The sequence below is a fragment of the Oncorhynchus clarkii genome, chromosome 30, assembly GCF_045791955.1.
Source record: "Oncorhynchus clarkii lewisi isolate Uvic-CL-2024 chromosome 30, UVic_Ocla_1.0, whole genome shotgun sequence".
Lineage (NCBI taxonomy): Eukaryota > Metazoa > Chordata > Actinopteri > Salmoniformes > Salmonidae > Oncorhynchus > Oncorhynchus clarkii.
Window position 1 is genome coordinate 23,766,950 of NC_092176.1, and position 23,990 is coordinate 23,790,939.

Below are 23,990 nucleotides of genomic sequence, written 5' to 3' on the forward strand. Positions count from 1 at the left end.
ACACACACACACACACACACACAGAGGGTTGTGATAATATACAACTGGCTGTCTTTGTCTCCTAGTTGCTGAGAGAGTGGACGTGGCTGAGTGAAGGACAGGACCTTTCCTCTGATCTTTCCTGACTCTACTGGTTCCCTCGGAGGCAGGGTTTCCCCTAGTTACTGATACCGGGTCAGAAATGTCATGTTAAGGATTGGAGTTAGACCTGAGGTTAAGGGATGATTCTGTCTCAAACTGATGTCAAACAGAAGAGCCGTCCCATTCCAGACCCCCTGCTGTGGTTCTCTGCTGCCGCCGTGTGGCGGGAAGACTTACTGCAACAGATTGCATCGCACAATTTGACATTGACTCTTGGGAGTGCCCCAAAAATAATGAATTGAGCCAACATTTATATTCTCCAGGCTCATTGGCGTGCCGATATTAACATGTGCAACACCGCTGTAATCTATACCCTGGTGTATTGGAGTCATCTTCAATCCGGCTCTAAAGGGTGTAGGTTTGAATGAGGAAAATGTTGACCACTGGCATAGCTGTATTTAAACCTGGTCCAATCAAAACCAGTAATCTCACTGGTTGTCCTCTTTACTAAAGTCCTGGTGGTACTGGTTCTAAAGTCTGGTCTGGCCCCTGGTGATGATTCTTAATCTTTCAAAAATGTTTTTATGCTTGCCACAAAATATTCTCTGACCAAGGTTTTAGCTGTAACTTTTATATTCAGTTACCAGTCTCACAGTTCCCCCCAAAGAATGTAAAAGAGGCCCCATTGTGGACTTGCTGTGCCACTATGTAAAACATATATTTTTACTTGTTATCATATAGGGCCATTTTTGGGTCTAGATTGCAGGAAATGGCAGTTATAGGTGTTCTGCCCCCTCCCTCCGGGCCTCCCCGGCAGCACAACGTTATTAAAAAATCCTGGGGAGGACCCTGCATACTGTAACAGTTAGAACTGGGCTTTTGGGGATTTTTTGGTTTGAAACGGTATATTTTCTGATGCTGGATCTCTATGTACATTACCCTCTGTTTGTGTGTATATACTTATTTTTAATTGTTAACATTTTTAAATAATTGATATTGCAACATTTACTGCAGTATATTAATTGGTTGGGTTATTTTACTTAACTGTGGTCTATTATTATGTGTAAGTACGTGTATCTGGTTGAATTAAACTTCAACCACCACAGATCAATAGGAATATTCAACATACGGTGACATGACTTTAAACAAAATATGTATTAATTTTGAATACAGGACACTCCGTGTTTGACAATCTTCTTTATTCCTTAGTCAGTTTGAGGTTTCACCTATCAACAACCTTCCCTCTTCCAAGCACAGCACAGACACAACATTACATCATGTGGTAGATAGAATTAAAAGATAAAAAAATAAACATGACAGGTTTTGAAAATACCCACACATCTTCTCAAAACTCAACCACAAGAAGAGAATTTAGAAAAAGAAAATCAACCAGTTCATCCACCCACAGAAAGGTGTATGTATGTATATACATACATACATACATACAAATATGTGTCTGGGACAGGGGAACATGACATTTAAAAATAAATTGTTCCTTCAAAACAAGTCCCTACTGGCTTTGATTGACAGACTTTGTCTATCTCATTCAAGTCAAAAGTAAATTAAATACATGATCTTAGGCAAAGTGAAATTATACCACACAATAAAACCCTACTAAAAAGGTGCTTACGATCCCATCTCACAAAGAAAAGGAGAAATGTCTGCTTTTGGGGAGGAAGTGGAACACAAGGTTGACTTGTGACCATATATTACACCACTTTGGACCAGAAGTAGTCATAAGTAGTATACTATCTGGTGAATAGGGTTTGTACTGGTATTGCTAAGGAGATGATAGAGAGATGGTGAACCAAAAAAAAACAACTGGCTTCAACAGTACTGGAGGTCTCAGAGGGTGCCAAGGGCTGCAGTGTTATGGCCAAAAGACTTGGGAGGTGTGTGTGTGGCATACAGAGGTGGAGATGTGTCAGGTGTCATTGAGGCTCTTCCTTTTCTCCCATCCACTTCTCTTCCCTTCATCCTTAGGCCTCCAGCTCAAAGCCCATGCCAACCTTGTGACCGCCTGCGTTGAAGTTTTTTGCATCGATCAGAGCTGAGAGAGTCAGCTTCACTCCTAGAGAGAGAGACACCAGTCTTAACACAGAAAGTACTGCTCCTTTCATATACACTGAAAAAAATATAAAAGATTTTACTAGGTTACAGTTCATATAAGGAAATCAGGCAATTGAAACAAATTCATTAGGCCCTAATCTATGGATTTCACATGACTGGGAATACAGATATGCATCTGTGGATCACAGATATCTTTCAAATAGATTAGGTAGGTGGATCAGAAAACCAGTCAGTATCTGGTGTGACCATGATTTGCTACATGCAGTGTGACCCATCTCCTTCACATAGAGTTGGCCTGTGGAATGTTGTCCCACTCTTCTTCAATAGCTGTGCGAAGTTGTTGGATATTGGTGGGAACTGGAACACGCTGTCGTACATGTCGATCCAGAGCATCCAAAGCCTGCTCAATGGGTGACATGTCTAGTGAGTATGAAGGCCATGGAAGAACTGGGACATTTTCAGCTTCCAGGAACTGTGTACAGATCCATGCAACATGGGGCCTTGCATTTTCATGCTGAAACAGTGGCAATTTTAGCATGTACATCTTGGGGAAAACTCAAAAACATTTTACATGACATTCAGGCAACAGCTCTGGTGGACATTACTGCAGTCAGCATGCCAATTGCACGCTCCCTCAGAACTTGAGACATCTGTGGCATTGTGTCGTGTGACAAAACTGCACATTTTCGAGTGGCCTTTTATTCTCCCCAGCACAAGGTGCACCTGTGTAATGATCATGCTGTTTAATCATATTATTGATATGCCACACCTGTCAGGTGGACAGATTATCTTGGCTCACTAACATGGATGAAAACAAATTTGTGCACAAAATTACAGAGAAATAAGCTTTGTGCATATGGAACATTTCTGGGATCTTTTATTTCAGCTCATAAAACATAGGACCAACACTTCACATGTTGCGTTTATATTTTTGTTCAGTCTATATAGTAGACATAACCTATTCCTTTCTTCTGCCCAACTCCTCTGGTACTAATAGTCAAGGTTTGTAGATATAGACAGATGTAGCTCGGCATCTGGTAGGTACAGGTAAAGGTTAAGGTGATTTGAGTTACCTGGCCGGAGGGCTTGTGTGTAGCCGACTCCAATTAGACTGGCGTTATTGACTTTGGCCTGCAGGGGGAGACAGACAGGTGAGACAAGCACGCATTTGGCTGGTTGTGTGGTTCTAGTCCTGGCATTATGGACAGGTATCTGGTTCTGTGTGTTTATGTATGTGTGGTACACACAGACAGGGAAGCGTCCTTGTCCAGCTGGTATTTGGCTCCGATGCCGAAGCGTGTGTTGTTGCTGCCGGCCGTCCAGGCCAGGTTGATGGCTGTTTCCAGGTGGCAGTTCACCTTCTGGTAGATGGAGCCGCCGAACTCTGTACCATCATTACTGAGAGGACAACACACCATGAACTTATTCAGTACGGTGCTGCATAGCTTTTAAATCAACTTCTGCTGGATCATGACTGGTCAGTTGGCAAATGTAACACATGGAGAAAACATCCTCTGCTGGTCAGTGGTTAGGTTAGAGTCAGGGTTAGTGGGGATAGTGGTTAGGTTAGAGTCAGGGTTAGTGGGGATAGTGGTTAGGTTAGAGTCAGGGTTAGTGAGGATAGTGGTTAGGTTAGAATCAGGGTTAGTGGGGATAGTGGTTAGGTTAGAGTCAGGGTTAGTGGGGATAGTGGTTAGGTTAGAGTCAGGGTTAGTGGTTAGGTTAGAGTCAGGGTTAGTGGGGTCAGTGGTTAGGTTAGAGTCAGGGTTAGGTTAGAGTCAGTGGTTAGGTTAGAGTCAGGGTTAGTGGTTAGGTTAGGGTCAGTGGTTAGGTTAGGTCAGTGGTTAGGTTAGGGTTAGTGGTTAGGTTAGGGTTAGTGGTTAGGTTAGGGTTAGTGGTTAGGTTAGAGTCAGGGTTAGGTTAGAGTCAGGGTTAGTGGGGATAGTGGTTAGGTTAGAGTCAGGGTTAGTGGGGATAGTGGTTAGGTTAGAGTCAGGGTTAGTGGTTAGTGGGGTCAGTGGTTAGGTTAGAGTCAGGGTTAGGTTAGAGTCAGGGTTAGGTTAGAGTCAGTGGTTAGGTTAGAGTCAGTGGTTAGTGGTTAGGGTCAGTGGTTAGGTTAGGGTCAGTGGTTAGGTTAGGGTCAGTGGTTAGGTTAGGGTCAGTGGTTAGTGGTTAGGTTAGAGTCAGGGTTAGGTTAGAGTCAGGGTTAGTGGGGATAGTGGTTAGGTTAGAGTCAGGGTTAGTGGTTAGGTTAGAGTCAGGGTTAGTGGTTAGGTTAGAGTCAGGGTTAGTGGTTAGGTTAGAGTCAGGGTTAGTGGGGATAGTGGTTAGGTTAGAGTCAGGATAGTGGTTAGGTTAGAGTCAGGGTTAGTGGTTAGGTTAGAGTCAGGGTTGTGGGGATAGTGGTTAGGTTAAAGTCAGGGTTAGTGGGGATAGTGGTTAGGTTAGAGTCAGGGTTAGTGGGGATAGTGGTTAGGTTAGAGTCAGGGTTAGTGGGGATAGTGGTTAGGTTAGAGTCAGGGTTAGTGGGGATAGTGGTTAGGTTAGAGTCAGGGTTAGTGGGGATAGTGGTTAGGTTAGAGTCAGGGTTAGTGGGGATAGTGGTTAGGTTAGAGTCAGGGTTAGTGGGGATAGTGGTTAGGTTAGAGTCAGGGTTGTGGGGATAGTGGTTAGGTTATAGTCAGGGTTGGGGATAGTGGTTAGGTTATAGTCAGAGTTGGGGATAGTGGTTAAGGGTAGTAGTTAGGGTCAGTGGTTATGAGTAGAAATAAAGGTTAAGGTTAGGAGTTGTGGTACTCACACGTTGGTGTGGAGCTGGAAGTCCCCAGCCTTGTATCCCAAGGCAAAGTTGTTCTGGGCCAGTTTAGACTTGGATGTGTCGAAAGCCATCTGGTACCCTGCCAGCCAGCCCTCGTAGCCCAGCACAGCAGCAGCGTGGACTGTGGGGCTGGCCATGTCAAAGTCCAGGTCACAGCCCAAGTTGATGAAGTCACGCTTGTAGCCAGTCTTCAGCTTGGCACTCTTCTTACTGCAGACAGAGAGGAAGGGGCCAGATAAAAGTAGAGGGGGTGTCGGGCTCCATGTGACATTATGGGCCGTATTAGGTCTATACTGGTGCTGTGATTATTTCAAAATCCTTCATGTTCATGTGCACTACTAAAGATTAGACGGGGAGGTAAAGATTGAGCAGTGAGTGATCAGCTTACCCAGTGTTGGGCACAAACGACGTGTCCAGGCCCAGCTTCAAGCCCTTAGCCAGCTACAGACATACAGGATAGAGATGGTATATCACATATCGTTGAACAGAACACACAAAACAATATGGTTAATAATAGTAGTGACTTTCAGTATATTTACCCGTTTTATTGAATAAGTCAATATCAAGTGCTGTCGGGATGGTTAAGTGTCATGTAACCTGGTTTTAGGCTGAACTGGTTTCAAACTCACCTGGTCCTCCATGGAGACCTCTGTGGCCAGGGTGTTGTCTGTGTTCCATTTCTGGGTGAAGCTCAGGCCCAGCTCCTTCACCTTGTACTTGGTCTCCAGGTTACCTGCTGCCTTCCCTGTGTCTGTGTTACTGGAGCCTGAGGTTGAAAACTCCTGAGAGAAGGAAGGAGAGGGGCGGGAGAGAGAGGAGGTAGGGGGGTTGGAGAAGGAGAGGGGAAATGAGGGATGGTTAATAGCAGAAAAGAAAGAGCACAGCAGAAGAAAATTAAGCAAGGGAGAGAAAAGAGAAGGGGAACTGATACAGACGAGTAGTCTTAACGAGAGCTTAGCACACTCCTCACAGAAGAGATAAAGATGTATATGAGAGAGAAACAGCGAGAGAGAGAAATAGATGAGCACCCCTTCCACATCTCTGCCAAGCAATTCCTCTCAGGTTTGCATGACTGGTTGTAGCCAGTAGTTACCATTTTGAGTAGTGGTAGATACCCTGAAGCAGTGATCACCAACATTAGTCCTGGACCGTGCCCAGGCTTTTGTTCCACCCAGCACACCTCCTTTAACTAATCAACTAATCCTCTAGACCTTTAGTAGTTGAATCGGGTGTGTTAGTGCTGAGCTGGAACCAAATCTAGTGTTGATGACAACTGTGTTAGACACTGGGGGAATCCATGGAGAGGTGAGTGGGGAAAGAATGCTAGGAGAAGGCTGTGAGCTGAGGGAAGAGACCCTGTTGGTTGATCAAGACAGTCATCTAGTCACTGGCCGACCAGTAACCTATAGAGCAGTAACCTGGCCACTTAGACCACTCTAAAGGTGTGTCTATGGAGAGGAGTTAATGATGTTATAGCTTTAGCAGTGTAGGGGGAATGGTATCAATCAGCTGGGACACTGCTGCAAGAAAGCCTGCAGGGAGCAAAAGCCTGCTCTACACAATCACACACAGACCCACACACACACCCTTACCATCTGACAATGGAAGTCCAGAGAGGAAGCAGAAAAAAGGCAAAGGAAGAGAGAGGCAGAGAGTTAAGTCAGAAACAGAGGTATTCACACCCAATCGCTTTTCCTCGCTTTCAGAAAGATCAGATGACCATTTACATATTGTATACCAGAGACACCACATGTTTGATCTGTGAATCAGAGCTGTACAATCTCATTTTACAAGGTAAGGTTGGGTTTTCGGAGAAGTCCAAGTAAAGTGTATTTCATGAAGCCTTCTTGGTGATTGAATTTAGTCAGAGGGAGAGTTAGATTAGTTATCCAAACTGGAAATATACATATCCAACATGTGTACAGGTGAAAATTAGATGAAGATAATGACACACCAACCTAAATAATCCTGCACAGAGCAATGCTACCCCTAACACTTTTAAGAGAGGACAATGACAGTTTCAGGGAACAGCAATGCTATGAGCGGGATCCATTTTGTTCTAACGTATAAGGAGATTCTAGTCAGATAGACAGTGATGTACCAAGCTGAGTTAAACAGTCTGCCAGACAGAAAAACACCACCAACAGACAGACAGTGAGTCAGCCATTTTGACTGTCCTGCTCAGCCATGAGGCGCTAGGGCCTAGACATGAGGCTTATATTGCCAGACTACACGCAAACACACAAATGAATGCGTCACTCGGATCGAGTGAAGCCCAAATGTAATAATTACCCTCCTAAAATATGAGAGAGAGAGCGATCCTAAAATATGAAAGAGAGAGGTTGTACTTACAACTCCACTCTGGGACTTTGTCTTTAGGTCCAGTTTCACGATTCCAAAGCCTAGAGAGAAAGAGGGGGAAGAGAAAAATGATGTCTCTATTCATGGTCCTGTGTGGCTCAGTTGGTAGAGCAAGGCACTTACAACACCAGGATTAAAGTCACTGGATAAAAAGCATCTGCTAATATATATACTGTATATATTCAAAATAGAGGAGCAAACCACATTTGGACCTTCGTTATTGTATACATAATTACATTACTGTTTTCAATGAGGGTCATCCAAGCTTTCAAGCGTCACAGTTGTGAAACAAGAACATTTGCAGAAAAGTTGATCTGATAGTCAGAAAGAAAGATGACGAGGCACTGTGACTCATGACGGAGTCCCAGCCCCCATCCCCTGACGGTTGTAAATCAAAGGCTAGAGGTCACAGTCCTGGATGACCAGCTGAGGTTTATGGTTTCAGAGGGAGAGAGAAAGAACGGGAGAGAGACGGATGTTGGAGTTATCCTAAGAGCGTACAGACATTAAATATGTAGGTGTTTCTCCTTGTGTGTGGTGGTGGAGGAGGTGATTTGATGACTCACCATAGCCCTTGCCGAAGATGTCTTTGGCAGCTTTTCCCAGGTCCGAGTATGCAGGAGGAACCGCCATGGCGACTGTGGAGAGAGATGGACACGTTAGGGTGCATCTCTGATACTAGAACATCACTTCTTTAACGCACAGGAGGCAAAAAGCTGATCAAACGAGCGCCCAAGCCAGCACACATCACACTTCTACGCAGAACAGGTCCAACACAGCACATACCTAGAACTTCACACAGAACACAGCTTTGTGCTAGTAAAGTGGCTTTGAACTGAAACACACACAGCATCTAGAACTACACAGTGTCCACACAGCATCTAGGCCTATACACAGTGTCCACACAGCATCTAGGCCTATACACAGTGTCCACACAGCATCTAGGCCTATACACAGTGTCCACACAGCATATAGACCTATATACAGTGTCCACACAGCATATAGGCCTATACACAGTGTCCACACAGCATATAGGCCTATACACAGTGTCCACACAGCATCTAGGCCTACACAGTGTCCACACAGCATCTAGGCCTACACAGTGTCCACACAGCATCTAGGCCTACACAGTGTCCACACAGTATCTAGGCCTACACAGTGTCCACACAGTATCTAGGCCTACACAGTGTCCACACAGCATCTAGGCCTACACAGTGTCCACACAGCATCTAGGCCTACACAGTGTCCACACAGTATCTAGGCCAACACAGTGTCCACACAGTATCTAGGCCTACACAGTGTCCACACAGCATCTAGGCCTACACAGTGTCCACACAGCATCTAGGCCTACACAGTGTCCACACAGTATCTAGGCCTACACAGTGTCCACACAGCATCTAGGCCTACACAGTGTCCACACAGTATCTAGGCCTACACAGTGTCCACACAGCATCTAGGCCTACACAGTGTCCACACAGCATCTAGGCCTACACAGTGTCCACACAGTATCTAGGCCTACACAGTGTCCACACAGCATCTAGGCCTACACAGTGTCCACACAGCATCTAGGCCTACACAGTGTCCACACAGTATCTAGGCCTACACAGTGTCCACACAGTATCTAGGCCTACACAGTGTCCACACAGCATCTAGGCCTACACAGTGTCCACACAGCATCTAGGCCTACACAGTGTCCACACAGTATCTAGGCCAACACAGTGTCCACACAGTATCTAGGCCTACACAGTGTCCACACAGCATCTAGGCCTACACAGTGTCCACACAGCATCTAGGCCTACACAGTGTCCACACAGCATCTAGGCCTACACAGTGTCCACACAGCATCTAGGCCTACACAGTGTCCACACAGTATCTAGGCCTACACAGTGTCCACACAGCATCTAGGCCTACACAGTGTCCACACAGCATCTAGGCCTACACAGTGTCCACACAGTATCTAGGCCTACACAGTGTCCACACAGCATCTAGGCCTACACAGTGTCCACACAGCATCTAGGCCTACACAGTGTCCACACAGTATCTAGGCCTACACAGTGTCCACACAGTATCTAGGCCTACACAGTGTCCAATCTAGAAGAAAAAGAAACGCACACCTATTAAGACGAGGTGCTGGCTAGCGGAGGAGAAAACTTGAAAATAAAAGAGCCGCACACTCTAGGAGCTCAGATGCAAAAATGTAATTACCAAGCGGTCTTCACCAGGGTATAATCACAAACACTGCGGGATGACTCGTTTATGTAGTGTCAAAATACACAGGTGTCTGTAATCTTGGCCAAGAGTGGCCTAATATCATTGGTTAATTCTCAAATATTAAAATGGCATACAAAGAACAGCCTACAAACAACAAATGGATAGCATACAAGCATAGATTCATTTTAGACTACACAAGCTTACAAACAATTACAATGGCAAAGTCACAATAATCACAAGAATGACTTCAGATCAAAGTCTACGTTGAGACCGAAGGGAGCAAGGGTCTTTAAGTTAAAGATCCAGGCAGCCCCTCATTTTAACAATAAATGATCAAGGTGACCCCCTCTCCTAGGGAGGGTGACATGTTCGATGCTAATGTAACACAGAGATGAAATCGAGTGGCCTGCCTCCAAGAAGTGGGCCGCAACTGGATAAGTAAAGTTTTTACACCTAATGGTGCTACGATGCTCTGAGATACGTACTTTTAATTCGCGCTTTGTTTTACCCAGATAATTTTTTACCACAAGGACAAGTTATAAGATAAATAACTGCCTTAGTGGAGCACGTAATAACACCTTTGATTGGGATCGATTTCCCTGTTTGTGTGTGTTTGAAGGATCTACATTTATAAGTGCCATTGCATTGAGCACAGCCATTACACTTGTAATTTCCATCCAGTAGGGACGCAAGTAGACGTTGTTCAGGAATATCTTGGGGTGGTAAATCAGAGTTTACCAATTGGTCTCTGAGATTTCTGCCCTGCGAGAATAAGATCAAGGGAAGGTCCGGAAACACATTACAGAGACTGTCATCGGATTTTAGAATGTGCCAATGTTTGTGAACAATTCCCTTAATTTGTTCAGAGCACTTTGAATAGCGGGTAGTTAGAACACAAGAATGCATGTTTTTGTGAGACTGACCTTGAAAAAGGTCATGTCTCGTTTTGTTTTGAATTTTCTCAATGGCAATATTAATCTGATCATTTTTGTAGCCCCTCTCCTTGAACTTTCTTTGCATCTCAGCCATATTTCGGTCGAAATCTGATTGTTTTTTGCAAATTCTTTTGATTCGACAGAATTGGCTTCAGGGCAAACTATTTTTCAAGGGAAGTGGGTGACAACTATCAGCCCTTAACAAACTGTTACGATCAGTAGGTTTCCTGTAAAGATCAGTGTATAGAACATTATCTTCATCAGAAGATCAAGAAAACTGATTTTGACGTGTATCAGATTTCATAGTAAATCTCAAATGATCAGAACAGGAGTTAAGAAAAGCATGGAACGCCTGGAGCTGTTTTGCATCACCCCTCCATAGAGCAAAAATATAATAAATATACCGTTTCCAAATAATGATGCTAGGCAAGAAATGTTTTTTGAGAGGATTGAAAATAGACTTTCTCCATGTAACCCACATACAAATTAGCATAGTTAGGAGCCATGGGGGATCCCATAGCAGTACCCTTTGTCTGAATAAAGATATAATTTAAAAACATGAAATAGTTATGTGTGAGTACTATTTCAGCCAATGTTATAATGCAGGCACTGGAAGGAAGTTCATTAGGGTCACGCTGCAGAAGAAAATGTTCCATAGCTTCAATACCGCCCTCGTGTGGAATATTTGTGTATAACGACTCAACATCAAAAGTAACTAACAAGGTATTTATTATCAGGGAGAGGATCAAGAGATTCAATGATAGAGATCATACTGCTGGTGTCCTTTACAAAGGAGGGGAGCTGTTCTGCGAGTGGTCTAATAAAAAAAAGTTAACAAAAGTAGATAGAGGGGCCATTACTGCATCAATGTCCGCTACAATAGGGCGCCCTGGAGGTTTTGTAACATTCTTGTGTAATTTCGGCAAAGTATAGAAAGTGGCAATTTTAGGGTGTTGAATAGCCAAAAAGTCATGTTATTTTTTGGTTATCTGACCAGAACTTAAATACCCATCTAGGACAGTAAAGATAGTATTCTGAAATTGGGAAGTGGGGTCACTTCTGATTTTCTTGTAAAAGGTGTCGTCAAGCAGCTGTCTATGACACTCATTTACATAAACTGTCCTATCCATGAGTACAACCGACCCACCCTTATCAGCAGGACGAATAAGGACTGACGTATCGGATTGTAAATCAAGCAAAGCTTGTTTTTCATCCTTAGGTAAATTATGGAAAGATTTGGACTCCTGTCTGTTCTTAAGGAGATGTTGAACATCTTTTTCCACAAGTCTGCAATATGTGTCGATATAGTGATTGCGATTGCCTGGAGGTATAAAAAAACTCTTGCTTCTAAAAGGAGTATGTGCAGGAGAGCAACCTACTGGTTCAATAGAAGTGTAAGAATTAGGGGAGTTAAAGTATTCCCTTAAACGGATGTTTCTGAAAAACTTAAACATGTCTACCTTAACATCACAATTGTTGCACTGAGTTGTAGACACAAAAGATAACCCTTTATTAAGCAAGGAGACATGGGCAGGGCTCAATATCTTACTTGATAAATTAAAGACACTCAGTCCCGTGGGTTCTGGGACCGTGTGAACGGTCTCCTCTGCCTCTGATAGTCGTTTCTTCTTACCCCGTCGGGTGCGGCGTCTCGTCGATGCGCGTGCCTGCGGCCTCCTCCGCCCTTCTGTCCCTCCATCTCGTAGACGCGCGTGCCTGCGCCCTCCTCCGCCCTTCTGTCCCTCCATCTCGTAGACGCGCGTGCCTGCGGCCTCCTCTGCCCTTCTGTCCCTCCATCTCGTAGACGCGCGTGCCAGCGGCCTCCTCCGCCCTTCTGTCCCTCCATCTCGTAGACGCGCGTGCCAGCGCCCTCCTCCGCCCTTCTGTCCCTCCATCTCGTCGATGCGCGTGCCTGCGGCCTCCTCCGCCCTTCTGTCCCTCCATCTCGTAGATGCGCGTGCCTGCGGCCTCCTCCGCCCTTCTGTCCCTCCATCTCGTAGACGCGCGTGCCTGCGGCCTCCTCCGCCCTCCTCCGCCCTTCCGTCTGTCCAGTCTCTCGTTGAATTAAAAAACTACCACTGGAAGCCGATGAGGCGCTGGTTGTAGAGTGTTGGTCAGACGGGGGTGGGTTGAAGGAAGCGGCATCCCTCCTGCGTCTGCCATGGAGAGGGGGAGCAGGACCTCCCTTGTCAGGGTTTCTCCAGAAGTAGACTTTATCCTCTGCCTTGTCTTTTTTGTCTTGGTTGAATTTCTTGATTTTAAGTTCCTTTATTTCTGTAGACAACTTGTCCTGGTGCGCTTGGTTAGTTTTCATCAGTTCATTGAATATGCCATCATCATTAACAGCAATTTGTAGAGCTGTGCGTTTGTCTTTAATTGTATTATCCATTTCAATAAAATACCTTTTCAACTGGTCAACAATTAATGTAATTAAATCAATAGAGCATTTGTTCAGGGTGGCACACCAGCACTCACAAAAATCATCTGTGCGCTGTCCCAATGATGGTTATTTTTGAGTCCCCGTGGAATAATGCCTTGATGCACATAATCACTAAGAGTCACTATATGCAGATGCATTCTCGTCTGGCGCTTAGATAAATGTAACAGTTCTTTCGATAGGTCAGAATTACCTCCCAGCATGTCAAAAAGCAGCATCTTATCCAACACACAGTGTCCACACAGTGTCCCCACAGCATCTGTAACGGTCGTCGTCGGTGGAAGAAGGTGAGGACCAAGGTGCAGAGTGGTATGTGTCCTTATTATTAAATGAACACGGAAAAAACTAAATAACAAAGAGAAACGACCGAAAACAGTTCTGTCTGGTGCAGACACACAACACACAACACACAACACACAACAGAAAACAGTTCTGGCTGGTGCAGCCACACAACACACAACACACAACACACAACACACAACAGAAAACAGTTCTGGCTGGTGCAGACACACAACAGAAAACAGTTCTGGCTGGTGCAGACACACAACAGAAAACAGTTCTGGCTGGTGCAGACACACAACAGAAAACAGTTCTGGCTGGTGCAGACACACAACAGAAAACAGTTCTGGCTGGTGCAGACACACAACAGAAAACAGTTCTGTCTGGTGCAGACACACAACAGAAAACAGTTCTGGCTGGTGCAGACACACAACAGAAAACAGTTCTGGCTGGTGCAGACACACAACAGAAAACAGTTCTGGCTGGTGCAGACACACAACAGAAAACAGTTCTGGCTGGTACAGACACACAACACAAAACAGTTCTGGCTGGTACAGACACACAACAGAAAACAGTTCTGGCTGGTACAGACACACAACACAAAACAGTTCTGGCTGGTACAGACACACAACAGAAAACAGTTCTGGCTGGTACAGACACACAACAGAAAACAGTTCTGGCTGGTGCAGACACACAACAGAAAACAGTTCTGGCTGGTGCAGACACACAACAGAAAACAGTTCTGGCTGGTGCAGACACACAACAGAAAACAGTTCTGGCTGGTACAGACACACAACACAAAACAGTTCTGGCTGGTACAGACACACAACAGAAAACAGTTCTGGCTGGTACAGACACACAACAGAAAACAGTTCTGGCTGGTGCAGACACACAACAGAAAACAGTTCTGGCTGGTGCAGACACACAACAGAAAACAGTTCTGGCTGGTGCAGACACACAACAGAAAACAGTTCTGGCTGGTGCAGACACACAACAGAAAACAGTTCTGGCTGGTGCAGACACACAACAGAAAACAGTTCTGGCTGGTGCAGACACACAACAGAAAACAGTTCTGGCTGGTACAGACACACAACACAAAACAGTTCTGGCTGGTGCAGACACACAACAGAAAACAGTTCTGGCTGGTGCAGACACACAACAGAAAACAGTTCTGGCTGGTACAGACACACAACAGAAAACAGTTCTGGCTGGTGCAGACACACAACAGAAAACAGTTCTGGCTGGTGTAGACACACAACAGAAAACAGTTCTGGCTGGTGCAGACACACAACAGAAAACAGTTCTGGCTGGTACAGACACACAACAGAAAACAGTTCTGGCTGGTGCAGACACACAACAGAAAACAGTTCTGGCTGGTACAGACACACAACAGAAAACAGTTCTGGCTGGTGCAGACACACAACAGAAAACAGTTCTGGCTGGTGCAGACACACAACAGAAAACAGTTCTGGCTGATGCAGCCACACAACAGAAAACAGTTCTGGCTGGTACAGACAGAAAACACACAACAGAAAACAGTTCTGGCTGGTGCAGACACACAACAGAAAACAGTTCTGGCTGGTGCAGACACACAACAGAAAACAGTTCTGGCTGGTGCAGACACACAACAGAAAACAGTTCTGGCTGGTGCAGACACACAACAGAAAACAGTTCTGGCTGGTGCAGACACACAACAGAAAACAGTTCTGGCTGGTGCAGACACACAACAGAAAACAGTTCTGGCTGGTGCAGACACACAACAGAAAACAGTTCTGGCTGGTGCAGACACACAACAGAAAACAGTTCTGGCTGGTGCAGACACACAACAGAAAACAGTTCTGGCTGGTGTAGACACACAACAGAAAACAGTTCTGGCTGGTACAGACACACAACAGAAAACAGTTCTGGCTGGTGCAGACACACAACAGAAAACAGTTCTGGCTGGTGCAGACACACAACAGAAAACAGTTCTGGCTGGTGCAGACACACAACAGAAAACAGTTCTGGCTGGTACAGACACACAACAGAAAACAGTTCTGGCTGGTGCAGACACACAACAGAAAACAGTTCTGGCTGGTGCAGACACACAACAGAAAACAGTTCTGGCTGGTGCAGACACACAACAGAAAACAGTTCTGGCTGGTGCAGACACACAACAGAAAACAGTTCTGTCTGGTGCAGACACACAACAGAAAACAGTTCTGGCTGGTGCAGACACACAACACACAACAGAAAACAGTTCTGGCTGGTACAGACATACAACAGAAAACAGTTCTGTCTGGTGCAGACACACAACAGAAAACAGTTCTGGCTGATGCAGCCACACAACACACAACAGAAAACAGTTCTGGCTGGTACAGACATACAACAGAAAACAGTTCTGTCTGGTGCAGACACACAACAGAAAACAGTTCTGGCTGGTGCAGACACACAACAGGAAACAGTTCTGGCTGGTACAGACATACAACAGAAAACAGTTCTGGCTGGTACAGACACACAACAGAAAACAGTTCTGGCTGGTGCAGACACACAACAGAAAACAGTTCTGGCTGGTGCAGACACACAACAGAAAACAGTTCTGGCTGGTGCAGACACACAACAGAAAACAGTTCTGGCTGGTGCAGACACACAACAGAAAACAGTTCTGGCTGGTGCAGACACACAACAGAAAACAGTTCTGGCTGGTGCAGACACACAACAGAAAACAGTTCTGTCTGGTGCAGACACACAACACACAACAGAAAACAGTTCTGGCTGGTGCAGACACACAACAGAAAACAGTTCTGGCTGGTGCAGACACACAACAGAAAACAGTTCTGGCTGGGGCAGACACACAACAGGAAACAGTTCTGGCTGGTGCAGACACACAACAGGAAACAGTTCTGGCTGGTGCAGACACACAACAGGAAACAGTTCTGGCTGGTGCAGACACACAACAGGAAACAGTTCTGGCTGGTGCAGACACACAACAGACAACAATCACCCACGAAACACAATAGAAAACAGGCTCCCTAAATATGGTTCTCAATCAGGGAGAACAATTGACAGCTGCCTCTGATTGAGAACCATACCAGGCCGAACACAGAAATACCAAATCATAGAAAAACTAACATAGACAACCCACCCAACTCACGCCCTGACCATACTAAAACAAAGACATAACAAAAGAACTAAGATCAGAACGTGACAGCATCTAGGCCTACACACAGTGTCCACACAGCATCTAGCACTAGACACAGTGTCCACACAGCATCTATCTATGCGTTCATAGTAACACACACCACACGCTGCTCTAGAAAGGTTTCAACATACACCACACAGTGTCTACTAATTAGTGGATCTACAGGCCCACTAATGCCTTCCTCTTGGTAAGGTGCTCACACAATCCTTGACTGTGTCCTAAATAATATTCACATTAGTATACTAGGCTGTTCAGTATGAATGGCAAATTCCTTAATTCATACTAAAGTAGTTTCCAAAGTTGTGTTGGAGCCTTGTCACTGAGCTAAATTTGGGAATCTTATTCTCTTTTATAAAGGTGTGCTTTGTAAAATAAATGTACTGTCAAGTACTGACGGCCGGGCCAGCTACAGTAGCCCTGATGTGGTCTACTGGGTCTGTGATATATTGCTTTTCACTCCCCCCTACATCCCCACTCTAGGCCAGCCAATTGGTTTAACTCCATTTATTCATGGCATCAGTCTATTAGCAAACCGCTAGCTAGCACGCTTTAACTTAATGGGATTGACTCTTACAAGGGAGGGACTGCTTGTCTTTTGACCCCTGGTATACCAGGTAAACATCTCTATAAATAGGAAACCACATGGCACAGCCTGATCTGAGCCACCTTAAGATTAAATGAATAGTTTGCCCTAAATCAAAGTCTGTTTGATTTTGGGGTGAACTGTGCCTTTAAAAGCCTGCCACTTCATTGCCTAAGTCAGCGCTGTTAGTAGTTAGCTGCCTGCGTTGAAGCTGTTAGCGTAAGAAGATGTGGAAGAAGATGTAGCCATATAGCAATCACAATATACGTCACAGCACCCGCGCTAGTATGCCACTATGCGCTGTTGAATGACAGTAAGCCTAAGTCAGAGTTTGGTCGGTTCAACAACTATCCCCACTGCACACAACTGTACTATGCTAGCTTTTATAATGTCACCAGGGTCCCCTGTGTCTCTGCTTTCATATAGGACCGGTGTGGTGTGGTGTGGTGTGTGTGTGTGTGTGTGTGTGGTGACTTTGCTGTGGCAGTGTGTCTCTTTCTACTCTGTGGTTTCTTTTCCTCAATGACCACTTGAATATATGCCCTTTCAGATGAGTTGCTTGTAACGTATCATGTTACCTATCAAGTCCTCACACATCCATAGTTGTGAAGGAATGGAGACAGGGACAGGGCAAGAATAGAGACCAGGACTGTTGGGAAAAAGCCCAGTGTTTCTTAAAGGGATACTTCGGGATATTGACAATGAGGCCCTTTATCTACTTCCCCAGTCAGAGGAAATTGTAGATACCGTTTTTATGTCTCTGTGTCCATTATGAAGGAAGTTAGAGGTAGTTTCACGAGCCTGCTAACAGATACCCAATCTGCCCTACCAAGCAAAAAGGCAGTAACTGCTCATAGTGTGGAACTGAGAAAAACATTTTTTTTTTGTTTTTTTACCTTGGTTTAACAGTAACTTTATGCAGTTACTACTAACATGACCCCCATTTCCTCCAAAACAAAATACAATAGAGGCAGGATACTTGTCAACATGATTAAGCATGTATTCAATGTAGCAAAAATTACATTAACTAATTTTCGACCAAATGAGCAGTTACTGTCTTTTTGCTTGGTAGGGTAGCATAGACTTCTTGTCATTGTGCTAAAGCTAGTTATCAATTGTGGTAGCAATAGTTAGCAACTTCCTTCAAACCGCACACAGAGACATAAATATGGTATCCAAAAGTTAATCTGACTCTGGGGGTGTAGATAAAGGGCCTAATTTCCAAAATCCCAAAGTATCTCTTTAAGTACTCTCTGACACTTGTGTTTAATACGTGCTAAACATCCGTAACATCTGAATGACAGATTGATCAATCTATTGAGACAGTCTAGGGAACCCTGTTGACATCTTTGTCTCCCCACCTCCTGCTCTCCACACCGCTCTCACTCACCCTTGTGGCAACATGGTGCACAGGGAACTCCTTTGTTCTGAATGGCCTGTGATGCTGGACTCGCCTCCTCCTTCCTCACCAGTCTCGCCTTCTCTCCTCCTTTGTCTGACATGACTCTTCAGATGTGGGGAAGAGCACAAGGAAGGACAGAAGACTTAGGCATGCAATCTCTCACTGTTTTCACAACAATGCTAGTGGTGGGTGTACTGTGAGGTTGGTCTTAATAATAAAGCATCCTACTAAATAAATAATAAAGCATCCTTCACTCATGCTGCCAAACATACCCTCGTAAAACTGACTATCCTACCGATCCTTGACTTCGGCGATGTCATTTACAAAATAGCCTCCAAATTGGATGCAGTCTATCACAGTGCCATCCGTTTCATCACCAAAGCCCATATACCACCCACCACTGTGACCTGTATGCTCTCGTTGGCTGGCCCTCGCTTCATATTTGTTGCCAAACCCACAGGCTCCAGGTCATCTATAAGTCTTTGCTAGGTAAAGCCCCACCTTATCTCAGCTCACTGGTCACCATAGCTGCACCCACCAGTAGCACGCGCTCCAGCAGGTATATTTCACTGGTTACCCCCAAAGTAAATTCCTCCTTTGGCCGCCTTTCCTTCCAGTTCTCTGCATACCCCAAGCGACTTACAGCTGTAATCGCAGCAAAAGGTGGCGCTACAAAGTATTAACTTAAGGGGGCTGAATAATTTTGCACGGCCAATTTTTCAGTTTTTGATTTGTTAAAAAAGTTTGAAATATCCAATAAATGTCGTTCCACTTCATGATTGTGTCCCACTTGTTGTTGATTCTTCACAAAAAAATACAGTTTTATATCTTTATGTTTGAAGCCTGAAATGTGGCAAAAGGTCGCAAAGTTCAAGGGGGCCGAATACTTTCGCAAGGCACTGTATATACAGCTTCTTAAACTTGCTTTCAATGAAAATGACAGATCTATAACTAACATTTCTGTGTGTATTTGGCCGTGTCATATTGTAGCTTTAAATGATATGTTAGAGAAAGACCCCAGTGAATGATTCAGAAAATTAAAAATCATACTTGTCTTGGTAAAATATATTTTATAACATAAGGAAGTGAAATGACATCACCAAAGCACTGGGCAGAGTGGGTGGACACCCTATAATACTGAACCAGAGGGTGTGTCCTCAGCACTGATAAAGCAGTGCTCTATGGCCCGTAGAGAACTGCTGATATGTTTATCACCCAAAGGGCCCAAGGCTGTATAGATGACAAACACACACCACCTATGACAACATCTGATGATCTGGTAACATACACACACCTTACTGTGGTACCGAGAACATCTGGTGATTTGGGGACACAGTGGTGAGGTGGATGGTATGTTTCCGTGGTGATGGTTACCCTGGTGTCACTGGGAATTTAGACTCACTCGCCCACTACCACACACACGTATGCATGCACACACACACACACCTCACTCCATAATGTGAGTGATTAGATGAGAGCAATCCTGTCCTCTATGTCTGTGTCAGTGCTGATGTCTATGCTCAGGGACTTTATGACAGGGGGCATTCTACAGACCCAGCACGGTTTGGGATCTGTCTTTGTCAGTTACACCCCCCCTTCTCACTTCCATTCCTCCATACTCAGTTCCTTATTCCCAGCTTCCTCACCCTCTCCTTCCCCCTTCCTCCTGACCCCTGTTCTATAAATAACCCAGGTGGACTTGACACCATGCCTCATATGACCATGCCATTTTGAAATGGGTGCTTTACCCCTCTACCTCCTGCTACCCTAACCTCACACACACCTCGTCACTCCTACTCAACCCACACCACCATAGACACACACTCTTTCCTATCACCAACATTGACCCCTACTTTCCTCTCTCTTGACCCCCCCCCCCCCCCCCCACTCTCTCTCTCTCTCACTCACTCGCCTCCTCTGACCCCTTCACTAGCCTGTCCCCCAAACAAATGTCAAAATGTAGATACCAGACAGCCAGTATTCACCATTGTATTCCTGGGTCTTTATGCTATTCAAACAAAAGAAGCACCACTGTTGGGGATATCAGTCAGCAGCAAAAGTTATTATCATGCCAGCCCAGAGACATTGTTTTGGTGATGAAGACAGACTAGTGTGACGACCCTCCCACTCTGTCTGCCGTATTCTTTTTCTTTGCTCTTGTTTTCCTTATTAGGATGTCAGTGGGCGGAGCTGGGAGGGTTGTCAGCGAAATAGGACACACCTGGGCCCCGGTTTGTGCCGAGATAAATGCACCTTTTCCCCATTCATTGAGGAGACTCTCTCCATGCAGACACACTGTTGGATTTTGGTTGTGGCTGTTTTGTTTTGTTTGTTTGGGCACCTTTCAACGCCCCTCATTATCACATCTATGCACGCAACCAATCACTTACACTACTGATTACTGACTACACACACACCATTGTTTATTGTATATAAGTTACTTCAGTTAACTTCTTGAGTGTAGGGGGCAGGATTTTAGTTTTTGGCTAAAAAAAACGTACCCATTTGAAACTGCCTATTTCTCAGGCCCAGAAACTAGGATATGCATATAATTGTCAGATTAGGATAGAAAACACTCTAAAGTTTCCAAAACTGTCAAAATATTGTCTGTGAGTATAACAGAACTGATATTGCAGGCAAAAACCTGAGGAAAATCAAACCAGGAAGTGCTGTTTTTCCTGAATGCTCTCTGTTCCATTGGATGCCTTGCCTCCATTTAAAGGGATATCAACCAGATTCATTTTCCTATGTCTTCCTCAAGGTGTCAACAGTCTTTAGATATAGTTAGAAAGATAACATTGCGTCAGTGGATAGCTGGGTGTTCGCAGAGTTTTGCTTGCGCAACAAAGTGGGGCAGCCATTGTCTCTCCCTCTCCTATTGAAAAAGTGACAGTCCCGGTTGATATATTATCAATGATATATTTTAAATACAACCTGAGGATTGATTATAAAAAACCTTTGACATGTTTCTGTGGACATTACGGATACTATTTTGAATTTATCTGCGATGTCGTGACCGCTCTTTCCTGTGGATTTCTGAACATAACGCGCCAAACAAATGGAGGTATTTTGGATATAAAAATAATCTTTATGGAACAAAAGGAACATTTATTGTGTAACTGGGAGTCTCGTGAGTGCAAACATCCGAAGATCATCAAAGGTAAGCGATTTAATTGATTGCTTTTCTGACTTTCGTGACCAATCTACTTGGCTGCTAGTGTTTGTAATATTTTGTCTACTGAGAGAGATGTTCTTACATAAACGCTTGTTATGCTTTCGCCGAAAGGCTGTATTGAAATGACACGCCAGGTGGATTAACAACAAGCTAAACTGTGTTTTGCTATATTGCACTTGTGATTTCATGAAAATTACATATTTGTAGTAATTTAATTTGAATTTGGTGTGCTGCAATTCAGCGGGTGTTGATGAAAATGATCCCGCTAAAGGGATAGGTGCGTCAAGAAGTGAATAAATATATTTTTGTTTTTCCTTATCGCCATGTTGTCTCCCTCTGTTACGGGCTACGAGCCGGTTCGTGACACTAGGGACAGGCGAGGGTGATGCTTTACCTAAGGTCTGCTTAGAAATGGCTATAAGCTGCAGTATGTACTTTTTTGGGCGACCTGACCAAATTCACATAGAAATGTGAGTTACAGATCTATAATTCTCATTAAAAGCAAGTATATGAAGTGGTAGATCTGTTCTATGTGAAAAGGTTCATTTTTTAATCTTTTACTTTCCATTTTGTACACCAGCTGAAAATACTTTTTGGTTATTGAAAATTAATTTCACAGCGGTTTAGATGGTACAATGATTTTCTACACTTGCTTGTTTTGTCACATAAATTGAAATTAGGCGAACTACTCGTGTGTGTGTGTGTGTGTGTGTGTGTGTGTGTGTGTGTGTGTGTGTGTGTGTGTGTGTGTGTGTGTGTGTGTGTGTGTGTGTGTGTGTGTGTGTGAGTGAGATAAGGTCGAAGGCAGTCAAATTAGGCTACACCTAGTGAATTTATAGCCTGAATATTCAGTGGTGCATGGGTTAGCTGTGGCTACCACATGGCCTACTCAACAGGTAGCCTAGCAGAAAGGTCACTGGTTAGAATCCCCGAGCCGACTAGCTGAAAAATCTGATGTGCCCTTGAGCAAGACACTTAAAGCTAAATGCACCTGTAAGATGCTCTGGATAAGAGCATTTACTAAATGACCAAAATGTACAGGACAGCCATTTTCCTATAGGGGCTGATATTCAGCCCGTGTACATGAAGCTAAATATTAATCTGCTCAACACTATAGGTAACCAAGGAACCTAGATTGTGATTAACAGCATTCTTTTACCATTGAACATACTATCACTGGGTATAGGCCTAATCTCTTCAGGTTTATTAAAAGGACTAGGCCTACTGCTTCAGACAACACTACCAGAAAAAGAAGCAAGGCTTGGATCATTATTTGCTGTCCATAAGTGCAATTGGATTTCAGAACTTCGGAGAGCGACATAGGCTGTCAGAGGTTTAAAATAGGAAAACACCTATTATGCAATCGTACAACCACACTTACTGTGATTACCTTTTTTTTCACAATGACTTGAAATTCCAAACCGTATTCACTTTCATTTCTGTTGTGAGCCGACCTTCTGGCCATGGATTATTGAATTGCTGCGTGTTACATCAGAACCAGCGTGCGTAAAGAGCATTGTGCCAACACGAGGATAAACCTAACCCTCTTTGTAACAGGGGCACAAACCATGCTGTTAATGGGAATTCAAATTTACACAACATTTTATAAAAACACTGACACTAGATTATATAGGGCGTAATTTATGGGCTCATATATATTGCCCTTAGGAATAGAAAGATGGCTAGCCTAGGTCTCCATTGTTCATAGTTCAATGCATTGCTCATGTTTGCAAAAATCTATAATGCTAGAACCAGATACTCTGGGGAAAAAAATACAATTCACAAAATCTACAATTTAATTGATTTACAATTTAATATTCTGCTGAAATTCTGAGACTGCAATTGACACTAAACGTGAAATACCGTGCGCAATGCTCACTAGTTAGCGTCAAATGTATTATAGGCTATATAATCGGTTTATTTATAGCCTATAATTAACCTACATAGCCTAGTGATATCTACTTTGTCCGAACGTTGTAATGCCTGAATATCTAAAAGTGCTGAGACTTATGCAGTTGTCAGACATTCAGGCCTGCCCTGTCCTGAAGCCCTACTATCCTGTAGCCTACCCCACTGTACTCTCGCTTCCACACTTTGAGCCATCTAAACAACAATCAAATAAGTAAAATATTATTTCAGTATCACTCCACTAGCTGAGATTAAAATATCGTTGGTGTTATGAATTCCCTACCTTGTTTGCAGGGCGATGCACGGAGTTTCAGAACGGTCTGGGTCTCACGCAATAGGGCAGAGTGAAGGAGAAAGAGAAAGCACCGAGTGGCGGACTGAGCAGGCGCAATCAGACAACAAGGAGGGCGGGGTCGTTGTGTAATTGTCATTGAGCAAAGAGAGGTAGCCTACAAAACAAGCCAACTGTTTTCCAAACCTTTAAAAAGAAACCCTAGCTCACGGGCCTCTAAATATAGCCTCTCAAACAAATTGTACAAAATAGTTGAA

At 44.2% G+C, this 23,990-nt stretch overlaps 2 protein-coding genes across 7 annotated transcripts in view; one reads left to right on the forward strand and one right to left on the reverse strand.

Annotated features, from left to right (window-relative positions):
- LOC139389901 (inhibitor of nuclear factor kappa B kinase subunit beta) overlaps positions 1-1,273 on the forward strand; it is a 37,341-nt gene extending 36,068 nt beyond the window's left edge. For all 5 annotated transcript variants that reach the window (XM_071136928.1, XM_071136929.1, XM_071136927.1 and 2 more), the window contains exon 22: positions 66-1,273. In XM_071136928.1, coding sequence (XP_070993029.1) covers positions 66-125 — 60 coding nt within the window. In that variant the 3' untranslated portion in view covers positions 126-1,273. The remainder of the gene's footprint in view (positions 1-65) is intronic.
- On the reverse strand, positions 1,262-23,872 carry LOC139389902 (voltage-dependent anion channel 3). 2 transcript variants are annotated; one of them, XM_071136932.1, is made up of 10 exons: positions 23,725-23,858; positions 18,347-18,462; positions 7,897-7,968; positions 7,322-7,371; positions 5,599-5,751; positions 5,358-5,410; positions 4,952-5,179; positions 3,399-3,549; positions 3,225-3,282; positions 1,262-2,152 (listed from the first exon to the last, which is right to left on the reverse strand). In XM_071136932.1, the coding sequence occupies exons 2-10, from the start codon at positions 18,456-18,458 to the stop codon at positions 2,061-2,063; spliced, it is 969 nt and encodes a 322-aa protein (XP_070993033.1). In that variant the 5' UTR covers positions 18,459-18,462; positions 23,725-23,858; the 3' UTR covers positions 1,262-2,060. The 2 variants fall into 2 exon arrangements, with proteins under 2 accessions (XP_070993033.1, XP_070993034.1); XM_071136933.1 differs by lacking the exon at positions 18,347-18,462 and having other exon boundaries at positions 1,264-2,152; positions 23,725-23,872.
- Positions 23,873-23,990: the final 118 nt, after the last annotated feature.

Bases quoted from the DNA above. Each gene is read 5' to 3' on its own strand.
- LOC139389902 (XM_071136933.1), bottom strand. From the start codon at position 23,872: ATGACAATTACACAACGACCCCGCCCTCCTTGTTGTCTGATTGCGCCT. The intron at 7,372-7,896 runs GTGAGTCATCAA...CTTTCTCTCTAG, and splicing joins CATCTTCGGCAAGGGCTATG to GCTTTGGAATCGTGAAACTG. The intron at 3,550-4,951 runs GTGAGTACCACA...TTGTCCTCTCAG, and splicing joins TTCCAGCTCCACACCAACGT to TAATGATGGTACAGAGTTCG.